At 29.9% G+C, this 13,284-nt stretch overlaps 2 protein-coding genes and 1 pseudogene across 3 annotated transcripts; 1 reads left to right on the top strand and 2 right to left on the bottom strand.

Annotated features, from left to right (window-relative positions):
- Positions 1 to 1,558: 1,558 nt before the first annotated feature.
- Positions 1,559 to 1,647, bottom strand: BDBG_16186 (annotated as a pseudogene). Its single transcript has one exon. The product of its transcript is annotated as a tRNA-OTHER (tRNA).
- A 9,037-nt stretch (positions 1,648 to 10,684) lies between these two features.
- On the top strand, positions 10,685 to 12,467 carry BDBG_00736 (uncharacterized protein; the record flags this gene model as incomplete). Its single annotated transcript, XM_002629444.2, has 4 exons — positions 10,685 to 10,708; positions 11,137 to 11,207; positions 11,344 to 11,805; positions 11,909 to 12,467. 4 exons carry the CDS (start codon positions 10,685 to 10,687, stop codon positions 12,069 to 12,071), a joined length of 720 nt encoding a protein of 239 aa, XP_002629490.2. The 3' UTR covers positions 12,072 to 12,467.
- Positions 11,982 to 13,073, bottom strand: BDBG_00735 (uncharacterized protein; the record flags this gene model as incomplete). Its single annotated transcript, XM_031720009.1, has 2 exons — positions 11,982 to 12,447; positions 12,949 to 13,073. The coding sequence occupies 2 exons, from the start codon at positions 13,071 to 13,073 to the stop codon at positions 12,180 to 12,182; spliced, it is 393 nt and encodes a 130-aa protein (XP_031575988.1). The 3' UTR covers positions 11,982 to 12,179.
- Between the last annotated feature and the right edge of the window lie 211 nt (positions 13,074 to 13,284).

The raw sequence follows: 13,284 nt of genomic DNA, 5'->3' as shown, positions 1-13,284 counted from the left end.
TCTGTCAATGAAAATATCAGAATATTATATATCATCAGTGTAACAGTTGAATATATACTCTCAATAATTTTTCATAACTCTAGAATTGATTTAGTATGTAAATTTATCAGATTATCTTGAAGATAGCAGTTAAATTCAGTTTTACAAGTATGTAGTTTTGTCTGATTTTTGATTGTAATTAATGTATATAAGTTCTATTTCAAAGTTAGTATTATAGTTCTATGTAATATAAAGTGTTATCAAAGATCATTACTTACTAGAGAATTGTATTTCACTGTCTTTATATCTTGAATATCTGCTCATTCAAATCTCTGATAGTTAGTATTGTAGTAGTCTCAGATTAATTTGATATATAAGTCTCATTTCTTCTCTGTTCAATCTTGAGAAGTGTAGATATTAACTTAATAAAAGAAATCTAGTAGAGCTACTACAGTATAGTACTCTGTAAAAGATTGTTCAGTTTTACTGTAGTAATATACCAGTTTATCTCTTACAGTAATAATAGTCTGCACTATAATATTATTTCAGACTGAATTTCTTTTTGAGTGATTCAACTACTTCTCAAGATGAGTAAATAAACTGTTATACACTTATCAGACTGACTGCAGTATTGATGTATGAGTGATTGAGACTGTCTTTATTATCTTATAAAACTGAAACAGTAAATCAATCATATATTATAACTGAGTTCACTTCATATCAGAAAGTTTCAATATCTGAATCTTTTTCTTAATCAGAGTATTACACTCAATGATTAATTATCTGATAACAATTGAAAAGTCTGAATAGTTATCTTATATATTAAACTTTATTATATTCTAACATTCTGTATCATATTCAGTGATGTGACTGATTTGTTTATTTATTAAATATCATAAAATCATTGTTATTATTTAGAAGAGATATAAATCATATTAGCAATATTTCAAATCTGTAATATTTAAATTATTAGTCAATCTATTCAAAATTAACAGTAGTGTTATCAAAAAGTATTATCAAAAAGTAATATTAAAAAGTGTTGTCAAAAAACATTATCTTTTATAAAGTGAATACAAAAGTTACTTGAGTAATCACTTTCATCTCATTCTTATCTTCAGAATCAGTCATCTCATTATTCTTTGTCTTAATTTTAAAATTCTTTATTAGTGTTTATATCACAAGTTGAATCACATGAGTAATGCAGAGAGTATGACCTTGTTTATTATTTCAGAAATACAAAGTTAATTTTTACTTCAAGCTCTTCATCATAGTGTAGTTATTCACAGTATTATCAGTTGTTATTATTATTATTATTCTTCCATTATACTCATATGCAAGCGGAGCTTATGATGAGTCCTTGCGTGATGTTAAATACAGGTCAAGTGTTGGTTATACAGGAGGAAATACAGGTGTTGAGACCACGCCAAGATAACAAGAACATAGGAAAATACAAAGGAGTGACAATTAGATACATGCGATAATAACTTCCCATTCCAGGAACATAGAGCAATTTGTTGAAGTGATTTGTACACCTCTGTATTTATTAGAAACCTGAGGTGCTTGGGTTCTGGATTTAATGTATCCCCTGCGGGTTTCGAACCCACACGCCTTGGTTTCCCACGCCAAGGCGCTACCGGGTGGCCGCATTAACCATTCGGCCACCGGGGCATATTATCAGTTGTAATTATAAGAAGACTGAGACTAATATCTCAATAGTTATTTTTAATCACAGTTATTAATATCTTTATTATATAATTCTCAGTATGACTACTGATCAATAATTTAAATTCAATTAATATCTTTTAATAAGTTCAGTTCTTATCAATATAATAACATATAACTCTTATAAATGCAAGATTGTTTATACTAGTTTATACATTCACTGTGAGAGACACTCTTTGATGATTCTTCAACTCTGATTCTAGATATTGTATATTGACTTTATAGTATATCTTGAGATTGAACTGAAGACAGAATTGATGTGAAATATGAAGATTTAAATTAAGTATTTGAAGAAGTGTTTGAAATTCAGAGTTTTCAATTGATTAAAGAGAAAGATTCAGAGATATATATATATAAAGTAATTATTTATAAAAGTTATCAGATAAGAGTTATGAAATCAGAGTACTGATACAGAGTCATTTTCATATAATTTTCTTCAAATTAGAAAGTTAGTATTATCAAAAATTATTATCTGATAGAGTAACTTATCAGCTCAGTAGTAATTTTCTGATTATTTTTCTTTTATTATTTGTATTCTGATGACTTCAGATGTTGAAAAATTTCTCCAGAGCTATAATTAGTTCACAATGAATATTTCTGAATAAAGTTACAGTGATTGCAGTAGAGAGATGACTCTTCAGTAATCTATAATATAATCTATTAATAATTATTTCATAGTTTATCTCAGTGTTTATGTTGAGTTTTTTATAAATTTTATGACCTGAAATCAGATGTGAAGAATGAAGTAATTATTCATTATAATTAAAAGAGAGCATTCTGTGTTAAATTGTAAATAATATAGACTTTGTAATTCACAGTAATTTCTTAAAGAGTTTATAAATCTTTAATAGAAGTAAAAGAAGTGAAAGAAGTGAATTCAGAAGATATAATAATAATTTAAGAAAGATAATAATTTATTTTCAATAACTGATCACTGATATGTGTAAGAAGAATTTAATATAAGAGAAAATAATCTTGTTTCTTAGCTTAGTTATAATTTTAGTACTAACTCAGATTGAATATTATTAATTTATAAAAGTAAATAAACAATCTTGATTAATCTCTGTCATATTTCTTGAAATATATTAATATTATGAAAGAGAGTGTTACTAAATTATATTATCAGATGATATTATTAAAAATATATTAATATTGTAAATATCAATGTTGAAAAAATGTTGATACTTATATATTATAGTAACTTGTGAATCATGATAGTTAAATATATATATATATATATATATTGTTCCTGACTTGATTACAACTTGTACAATAATTTTTAAAAACTTAAAATTAATTTCAATTATTAATAATTATGAACTTATAACTAACTAATATAAAAAGAAAAAAACTTTTTCTACTCATTATCTTTCTTCTCTTTCTCATTCTTCTTATTATTCTTCATAATTCATTTCTCATTCTTCTTCTTCTTCTTCTTCTTCTCATCTGAGATAATAATCATCTTAAAATCTCTCTTCACTGTCTTCTTAGAAAAGAGTTTCTACTACTTTCTCTCAGTTAGATTAATCTATGCTCTAAAATCCTGCATTTTCTGATCTGCTGTCTCAGGTTTCATCTCAGCAGTAAGCAGATTAACATGCTCAGAGAGCAGAGCTGTCTTCTCAATATTCTGAATCATGAAGTGTATTTAAGATCTAAACAAGGCCTTAATTCTCTTCTTCTCTGTTAGCTTCTGCTAATCAATTAGAGAACAGAAGTATTATTAAAAATTATTATCTCTTAATAAATAAAAAACTTATCAGTTTTAACTTCTTTATCTCTTACTTTAACACTCTCTCAATCTTCTTCTGCTACTATTTATTTACAGTAATACTCTTCTTCTCTCTCTCTCTCTTTATCTTGATCTTAAATTATTCTTAAGACTTCTTCTAATCTCACTGCTACTGTATAAGACTCTTCACTATCTTCTTCTTCAATGTCTCACAGACAGTGTCATCTGCATTATTTCTATACTTAGTTCAGTCTAAATCTATCAGAAGTGTTACTTAAAATTGTTATCATTCTACTCTCTTACAGAGTCTCTTCAAGATATTATAATATATCTTATAATCTATCTTCTCTTACTTGAATGCCTTCTTCTTCTCTCTCTTTCATCTGTGACAGTGCTCATATACCTTGATAATCTGCAGAACTGCAGAATATTTGAAGAGAGATAACATGATTGATTTCAGTGAGTGTTAAAAAAGAGTAAAGACAGAAGAGACAGCTAGAAATAATATGATAATAGTAATAATAATGATGATAATAATAATGATAATGATAATAATGATGATGATAGTGATAATGATGATGATGATGATAATAATAATCATAATAATGAAAGAAGAAATGCATTGAAATATATTACTGACTTATCAAATATAAAGAGACTTAAAGAAAATATCAACAGCTTTCAGTGATGTACAGAAACAGTTACAGTGTTATATAGTAATATTATCTTCATTTAATACATTCACTGTTGATATTCTTTGTATACAGTTATTATATAATCTGTATCAGAAATACATGCAGAAAACAGATCTTTATTACTAGAATAAATAATTGCAGCAATTCTCTGTTTTTATATTATAAAGATAAGTTATTCTTATTTCTTTCTTCTCTCTTTTCTCTTCTTCAATCAATCACTAATTTCAAGCTGGTATGAAAACTATTAAAACACTCTCAGAAACTCTCAAATTGAAGAGTATAGACTAATTAAATTTCAAATGTAGAAGAAATCAAATTATCTTCTACAGATTCAATTATTCACTTCTCTTCTTAAATAAAACAGCAGTTGTGTTTCCTTCTGCTCTCAATCAAACAAAACATAGCCTGTAAAAAGCAAGTATCACATCAGGTTATAATGACTAACACAGTCTCAGTACACAGAGCTGCATATACATAGTGTGTACTGAACTAAGAGACTGTATGAATTGTAAACTGACAGCAGCATCTCAGAGAGAGCTGTATGATATGAGAAAGCTGTAACTCTCAGTCACATGCATAGAGAGTGAATCACTGCAGTAAGTACATGTGTATTAAAGTAATACTTTTTAATAATACTCAGTCTCTGATATAATGAAAATAGAGTCTCTTCATAAGATCTGTTTCTATTAGAAGTCAGAGAATCTTATATTCTTCAAGATCATCTTCACACACCTTATCTGTGAAATCAATGAGAGAAATCATCAATTTCAGTATTCTATTCTTAATGTTATTCAAGTGACAGCAGAGTTCATTCTGATCATACTTTTTAAGTGTATATTTTCTAATTATTCACATTTATATAGATATATACTGATTATTTATTAGATGATATTAAGATAATGACTCATTGTAACTGTGTTATTCTCACTGTGAGAGATATACAGTTAGTGATGAATATTGTAAAGACTCTGAGAAGTAAGTATTTTAAGAGTACTACAGCTCTGTAATCTTGATTTTTTTTTATTTTTATTTTTTATTTTTTTCTTTTTCTTTTTATTTTTTTTTTCTTTCTCTTTCTTTCTCTTTTTTTCTTTCTCTTCTTTTTTTCTTTCTCTTTTTTTTTTTTATTGTGATTTTTTCTTGTTTTTTTATTTTTTATTTTTTTGTTATTTTTTATATTTTATATTTTTTTTTTTAATTAAAATGATATTAATTATAATTTATATTCAGAAAAGTAATAATATTTGATAATACTCTCTATTAAATTTTCAACAAATAAGCACTATGTTATAATATTATGTAAGTAAGAAATGATTTCATAATCTCATTTAATGTTATTTTCAATAATAAAATCAGAATGAAAATGTAACTAAGAATTCAAACATATTCTTTATCTGAGACTAGATTTTTATTTGAAAAGTGAATCTGAGATCTTTAATATTTAAAATAACATGATTTGAGATCAATGTGATGAATACAAATCATGATCAGAAATAATGCTTTTAGACAATATAACAACTGTAAAGTTTGATTCTGGTTTCAGACACGGTCACACAGTTAGTCTAAACATGAGCATCTCTTTCACTTTGAAGACTTTTCATAGAATATTAGTGAGTGTCTTCAAGCTCACTGATTCTGCTAGTTTTTTAACTCTCTTACTTCTCTTGACTGTGCATGCTGAGTGTAATCTTTTGCATCATAATTTTAGTATCTGCAGTTAAAGCAAGCTCAATACTCATAATATCAAGATTTTCACTCAGAGAATCTCTTTTTCAGAGAATTCAGTACTTTAATAATAACATTCAGATCTAGATTCATTGCATCTGAGTGTGTAACTTATATTATAGAAGTCTGATTATCTGTTCTCTACTGAGATATACTTGATTACAGTATTTTCTGTTACAATTGACTTACTTATTTCTGCATAATGAGAATGTTGTATGCTTCTTTCACTGTGTCTGATTATAAGATTAAGCATTTTTATTCTGCTCTCAACTCAGATGTAAGATCATGAATAAAGATCTGTAAATAGAAAGATATTGAAAGCTCTTCATTTAACATAAGATAGTATAAGCTGAAGTGTGTAAAGTATAATATAAGATCACTTACTTATCTACACTTAGTAAAGTGTTTGTAATGCTTATCTTATAAATTCTCTTTCTCAAAGTTATACAAGATTCATTTGAAAAACTCATTTCATATTTATAAGAATGAATATTACTTCAGATCTATAAGATTCATCTTTTTATCAGTCATTTATAATAACTTCACTTTTCTGTGTAGAAACACAGTAGATCTTAAGACTTGTTGAAATTTCATTAACTATCTGTCTGTGAGTTCATATTTAATCTAATAATATGATTATATCTGACTTAGTCAGCTGATTACAGCATCATTTTTTTAATTATTATTGAAGTATAGTGACTTCAGCAGACCTTCTGACTTAATATATTTCATACTCAGATTCTCATTCTATGCAGTGATCTCTGATAATATATACACTTCTGAAGAGATTGTGAACAATTGTGATAAGATCTTCAGATTTAGCATAGTTATCTGTAAATATTCAATCTCTCACTGCAGATCTAAGACCTGATTTTCTCTATTCTTATTGATGATGATGATTATGTCAGTGAAGCTTTTCATAGTGAATACTTGATCTGCAGTGAATGTTAATTGTTATTTAACTTTCATCTCAGTCTGTCACTGTATACACAAGACCTCAATCTCATTTAGAATTCTCATACACATACAGAGCTTTGATTTCAGTTCAGTGATTTCAGCTGCTTTTCTTACTACTTTGAGTAAATTCTCTGAGAGGTTCTGTATATCTTTCAGTTCAGATAGCAGAGAAGAGTGTTATTCATATTAACTAGAAGAGATATTCATTTCAGTGATTTCTTATTAATTGTACAATATCTATTATTATATTACTATATTATTATATCACTATATAATTTCTGTTATTATTATATAACTCTGATGATGATCATCTCTCTCTTTTTATTCTTCTTTTAGATAGAAAGTGAACTTCTTTGAATCTGGTTTATTACTCTCATTTCTTTTCTCACATCTCATTTATTTACATACATGGCATTTTCTTAATAAGTGAAGCAGTATCAATCAGATGCTCTTTCACTCACTACTCTTCATATGCTATCTTTTGAGACATTCTAGAATCACACTGGCATGATAACTATGAATCACTTCATAGATGAAATTATCACATTCTGAAGAAGTCTGTGCTTCTCACCGGTTTTTAGACATGCTATCAGATGTGATTCAAAGGTTGCTTCAGTCAGTGTATAATTACAGGTGTACATCAGCTTCTTATATATTGTATGCTAAATTAATTAGTGGCCGCTATGACTTCTTTACATTTATAAGCAAGTTCGGAAGCGGCCGCGTTATTATCCGACGGTTGTACGTTCTTCCGAACCACCTTGACAGTTGTATGTTCTTCTGAACCATATCTATAAGTTACATCTTTTATAAGAAAAAGATCACTGAAACTCAGTTCTCATTTAACTGTAGTTATAAGACTATTTCTGAAATTATAAAGAAAAAGACATCTGTCTCTAATCTAATTAAGAGTAAGAGATTAAAGTGAAATAGTATCACTGTATTTATAAATATCTATTTCAATCTTATAAAGACTCTGTAAGCTTTTAAGATAAGAAAGTTCTTACAGCTCTTTCTTCTTAATAATCTTTTTATTCTCTATTTATAGAATGACTTCTTCTTATTTTCACTCTTCAGCATGTCTGTAAGAGTTAAGAAGATTCTTATAAATATAAAGATAAACTATTTATAGAAATTCATAAAACTTAGAAAGATTTAAATTTTATAAATACTAGTTAACTCTGATTATAATAGAATAGTCTTAATCTGTGAAGATTTCATCTGAATATTATCTGTGATAATTATATATTCTAGAAAATTAATCTAATAGACACTGAAGTTATACTTTATAAACTTAATATACAGTTCTATCTTATCTAAGATCTTTAATACACTTTATACATACTCAGTGTATTCTTTCTTCTTTATAAAGTACACTATCACATTATTCAGATATATTATCATGAAGATATTCAGATATATATAAAGTATTTTATTAATAAAAGACTGAAATACTATAGAGATATTAGTCAGATTAAAAGATATTACTAGATATTTAAACAATCTTAGTATAGTTTTAAAGACAGTCTTTTATTTATTCTTAGACTGTATTCACAGTTATGTATATATATTAATTATATTCAGTTATATGAATATAACAGCTTCTGTGAGACAGTTGATTATATTCTCAATCAGAGATAAAGAATAGTAACTCTTTATTATCTTGAAGTTCAGATTGTAATAGTTTATATATAATCTGAAATTTTTATTCTTCTTCTTCATGAATATTACAGAGACTTCTATAGAGATTTATAAAGATTAGATAAAGTTATTCTTCAGATTCTTCTTTATATAGATCTGTAAGATCTCTGTCTCATAATAAAAGAGCTTATAGATTAATTCTCAGAAGAGTTTCTACTCTTCTATTAAATTTATTATTAAGTTCTTCTTATAGTAAGAAGAAAGCTCAGCTGTCTTTACTAAGTTAAATATCTCTATAAGATCTCAGTATTTCTCTGATATCTGAAGCTCAGTTTTTATAACTGTGAAGTTCTCAGATATTTATAAAGTTATTATATAGATAAGCTTGTCTTCTCTAATTAACTCTATAGTATTAACTAATTCTATCTTTATAAGTGAGTCTATCAACACTGATTGAAAGTATAAACCTGACTTATAAACAGCTATATATAAATTATATTTTTGAAGTTATATAAGTCTTAAGTATATATTATCTGTAATATCTATAATAATTATAGTTTCTATAAATTCTCTTCAGATTCTGAAGAGATTTTATAATTTAAAGATAACTCTTATAAGTCTCTTAGTTCTCAGATCTGAGTTCTCACAGTCTGCTTATTATAAGAGCAGATTCTCAGTTTTTATTATTCAGTTTATTCACTTCATAAGCTTTAGAAACACTATAGTGATCTGAGATTCTGAGTTTATTAATACTTTTCATACTTATAAGACAGTAGTACTGTAGTGTAGTCTCTTCTTATAAGTAAGTATTTTTATTGAGAGAGTAACAGATTCAGATATTAGCTTTAAAACTCTTAAGAAGACTGTTACTAACTCTGTCTATAACTTCTTAAATTTCTATTTTAATTTATTCAGATAGTTTATACAGAGATGTTTTAATTTAGAATAGATAAAATAAAGTCTCTTTTTCTTAGTCTCTCTATTATATACTCTGTTTATAAGAGCTTATAAAGCTCTCTCTCTCTACTCAGTAGTTAGATATAAATCTCTCTATATCTTATTATTTTTCTCTAATAAATCTGTTCTCTATTATTTTAATTCTTATAGAGTTAGTTAGTGATTCACTCTTTATAAATTTATAACTCTTACAGTAATTTATAAGTAATAAATAAGAGTTATCAATTTCTTCAGAATTAAGAACTTAGAGTCTTACTTAATAAGCTTATTCTATATATTTTTATTCAGTCTCTTTATAAATATCATTATTCAGGTCTTATTTCAGAGCTCTATTTCTACAGATCTCAATTTATATCATAATTTTATAAAGTACTATAAGTAGTTTTTATCAGATTTCTCATCTCTTTTTCTAATATTAATAATTACAGTTCAGATGTTCTCTGTTCAGCTTATAAAGTTCTTCAACTTATTCTCTAAATAGATCTTAAGAATAGATTAGTGAAATCTCTTATAATCATTCTCTAGATAATTCAGCCAGTTCTTAACTTCAGTATAGTAGAGATTTATTATTATATAAATAATAGCTTCTTCATCTTTCATATTACACAGCTAAGCTTGTAAGTCAATTTTAAATATAAACTTATAAAAGCTTTTATAGATTATAATTTAATAAGTAATCTTAAGTAATTATAATTTAAGAAAGTTTCTTTTCAGTTTATAAGTATCTCTGAAGATTATATCTAAAGACTCAGTTTAAGAATGTTTACAGACAGTAAGTATTTCTTATAGAAAAATAGCTTAATTTCATAGAAGATGCTCAAGAATATTCTTTACTGAGATTGATTTATTTGTAAGTTTAAAGAGTTTCTCTGTCACAGATGCAGAGAATGATATTCTGTGAGTAATTAATAAGTTCTCTGAGACTTCTTCTATAAGAGTTATTCATGATTCAGATAACTACTTCTGAAGTAGACTCTTGATTTCATAAAGAGTGACTAAATCACATTTTCAGAGCCCTGTCAGAGTACTCATGAATTCACTGTTGAAGAAATCTGATGATATTACAATCTCTACTGATTTAATAACTGCTTATTTACTAAATCTGTCTTTACTTAAGATTTCATATTCTGAGTAAGTTATTAAGTTCAATAAACATCTACAGGATTAGCTGTATATTTTTATGTGTAATTTTCTATATATATTTTCATCATATAATATATCACCTTAAAATCTAATTGTGTTGTTGAGATATTGTTGAAAATATTTCATCATCATGATGGCAAAATGGCGGGTGTTGGGTGTAAGCGGGCGTTGGGTGGTTGATTACGTTGTCTTTACACATCAAATATCAGTGAAAAATGAATCTTAATGAGTCTCAAATTGATCACTTTTGCAGTGACAAGCCTTATTAACTGCTGTCTATGACATAGATACTGTCATATTGCTTCTCAAGTTACATTATCACAGTTGCTCATCATGATTGTTGATTTTTAATGATATTTGCAGGTCTCTGAATGCTGTACTCTGTACTCTGTACAGCCACACTGAAACATGTCAGTATAATATCATGACTCATTCCAGCATATACAGTACAGATTTAACTTGAATAGGTTTAGATCTATCACTTTTTCAGCTAAATACATCATTGAACTCTATAATATGAATCTGACTGTCAGCTTGGCATGCTTGGCGAGTTGTACAGAGTTATACACAGAATCTACTGAACAGAAGGCCTTATCCGGCCAGGTTAGCATGTATAACCCTGGCCAGAGCTGTCCAGGGCCGTACAAGCTGGCACTGTACGGACTTATACGGCCCTGGACGGGGTCACCGAACAGGCCCTTAGTAGCAGGCTTCACATCTAATGCTAGCAATGAGCTGAATAAAACTACTAAAAATTGAATCTTTTACAGTCAATGATAACAGATTTCTCAGGTTGGCCAATCAACCTCTAACTTCAATGCTTCAAGAATTAGAAAACACAGAGGTTCTCATGCACATAGTGAGGGACCGCACTTACACAAGTGTGATTGCATACGTCACTGATCTTCTGTCATATCATGACAATCAGCTTCGACATAACTTGAATGCTGTCAAGGGTATAGGTGACTGCATTAGTCAGATGTATCATGACTATGATGCTGGCCCATTTGCATTTTCCTTGACTGACCTCCATCAGAGCAATATCTTTGTGGACAAAGACTGCAACATCACTGATATAATTGACCTGGAATGGGCTGCTTCTCTTCCTTTTGAGTTCATCCAGCTCCCGCACTGGCTAGGCGGTAAGGAGCTTGATGCAATCGACTTAGACCCTTACAACAACCATGTTGAAGAATTTACGCGGATCCTCGAAGAAAGTGAAAAGGAAGGTAGAGGAAGCCGAGAGCCATCGATGTAGGTTGTCTCACACCATACGGTCCGGGTGGAAAATCGGGACATTTTGGTATAACCTTGCTCTGCGGAGTCCGCCAGCCCTGCATTCGCTCTTCTACGACAGAATCCAACCCCAGTTCGCTGCGCAGCACTTAAAAGATCAGGAATTCTACAAGATTGTTGGGTTTTATTGGTGTCGCGAAGCCAGCGCTTTCATTCGGGCAAAATGTAATGACAAGAAGAACTGTGACATCCAGCTCAGAGAGGCGTTTCAGATGAACAACTAGGCACAGAAACCGATGTATCGCACTCCAATGCATACAAAGTTCAGCTCCCACTTCGCCTGCGACTTAGGGTACATACTTTCTCAGACTTGGTCCACATTCATATGACATTCAACGACTTTCTTTGGATTTCCCCTTATCGTTGTCGGTAGAACCTTCCCCAACCTGCACGTCGAGGTGTGTGTTTTCTGGGACCCGATCTAAGACATTCGATGCCCGTTTCGCTTTCACAGCCGCGCTGGAGCTAGTGAGTTGCTCCAGGGCCTTGAAATCTGAAACCAAGCCCACCGTCGCCTCTTCTACCTCTGACTCGCGCTGACCTGAACACTGCGAAGGTTTGGATGATGACTGCGTGTTTTCTTCGCATCGTGGGAGTACTCTATGAGTAGGTTGGTTTTGGAACTTGACAAAGTGAAGATGACATACATGCATTTTCTCGCTCTGTCTCTGGTAGAGGTATAAATTCGAGAAGATTAGATCTGTTTTGATTTAATAGAACAATATTTTTAGCCTGGAGTTGAATACGTAGTACTGAATGGAAGCAAGAATCGCTTATCATGGTCCCAGGATGGACTCGCTCGGATGCTGCGCGTATGGTCGCGTCACCTTTCGTTGGTGCTAAATTTAAAAAGGGAATTCACGGATACAACATAATCGGCGTTGATTTGTCTCGTGGGCTGCAAGGCTGCCCAAACTTAAACCCTGTCCAGAAGAGAGAGATAAGGCATTCAGTCTAGCACAACACAGCTGGACGGTTCTTGACTCTTGATGTTTACATGCACCGAGTAGGCGATGTAGCTCCATGAGTCCAAGCTCAATCATTCCGGGGTCATTCTCCCAATAGCTCCTCGAGAACCTGAAGATCGACTAAATAACAAACCCGTTTTCTTCGAAGACAGGAGGTTCAACTGTAGCAGTTCCATTTGCAAGATCGTTGACTCCGGGCTTCATCGACGAACATCGAAGACGACCCTGAAGTCGGTATTGCTTGATTTGGTGTTCCATACGTTCGTTCCCTCAGAAGTGTGCAATAAGATACGTAGTAAACAGATTGAGCCACAGTTCCAACTTTTGGAATATTCTCTAGGACTAATATAGCCTTGTGGTTAGGGCTGGTCGGGGGGGTATCATACATTCTACTTATAACAAGCCACCGGAAAAAAGAAGAAACAGACGAAGGAACTATTAACCCCAAGCCCCTTCAACTTTATTATGA

This window comes from Blastomyces gilchristii (genome assembly GCF_000003855.2).
Source record: "Blastomyces gilchristii SLH14081 genomic scaffold supercont1.1, whole genome shotgun sequence".
NCBI lineage: Eukaryota > Fungi > Ascomycota > Eurotiomycetes > Onygenales > Ajellomycetaceae > Blastomyces > Blastomyces gilchristii.
Note: the sequence above shows the minus strand (reverse complement) of the source record. Positions and strands in the feature narration are given on the sequence as shown.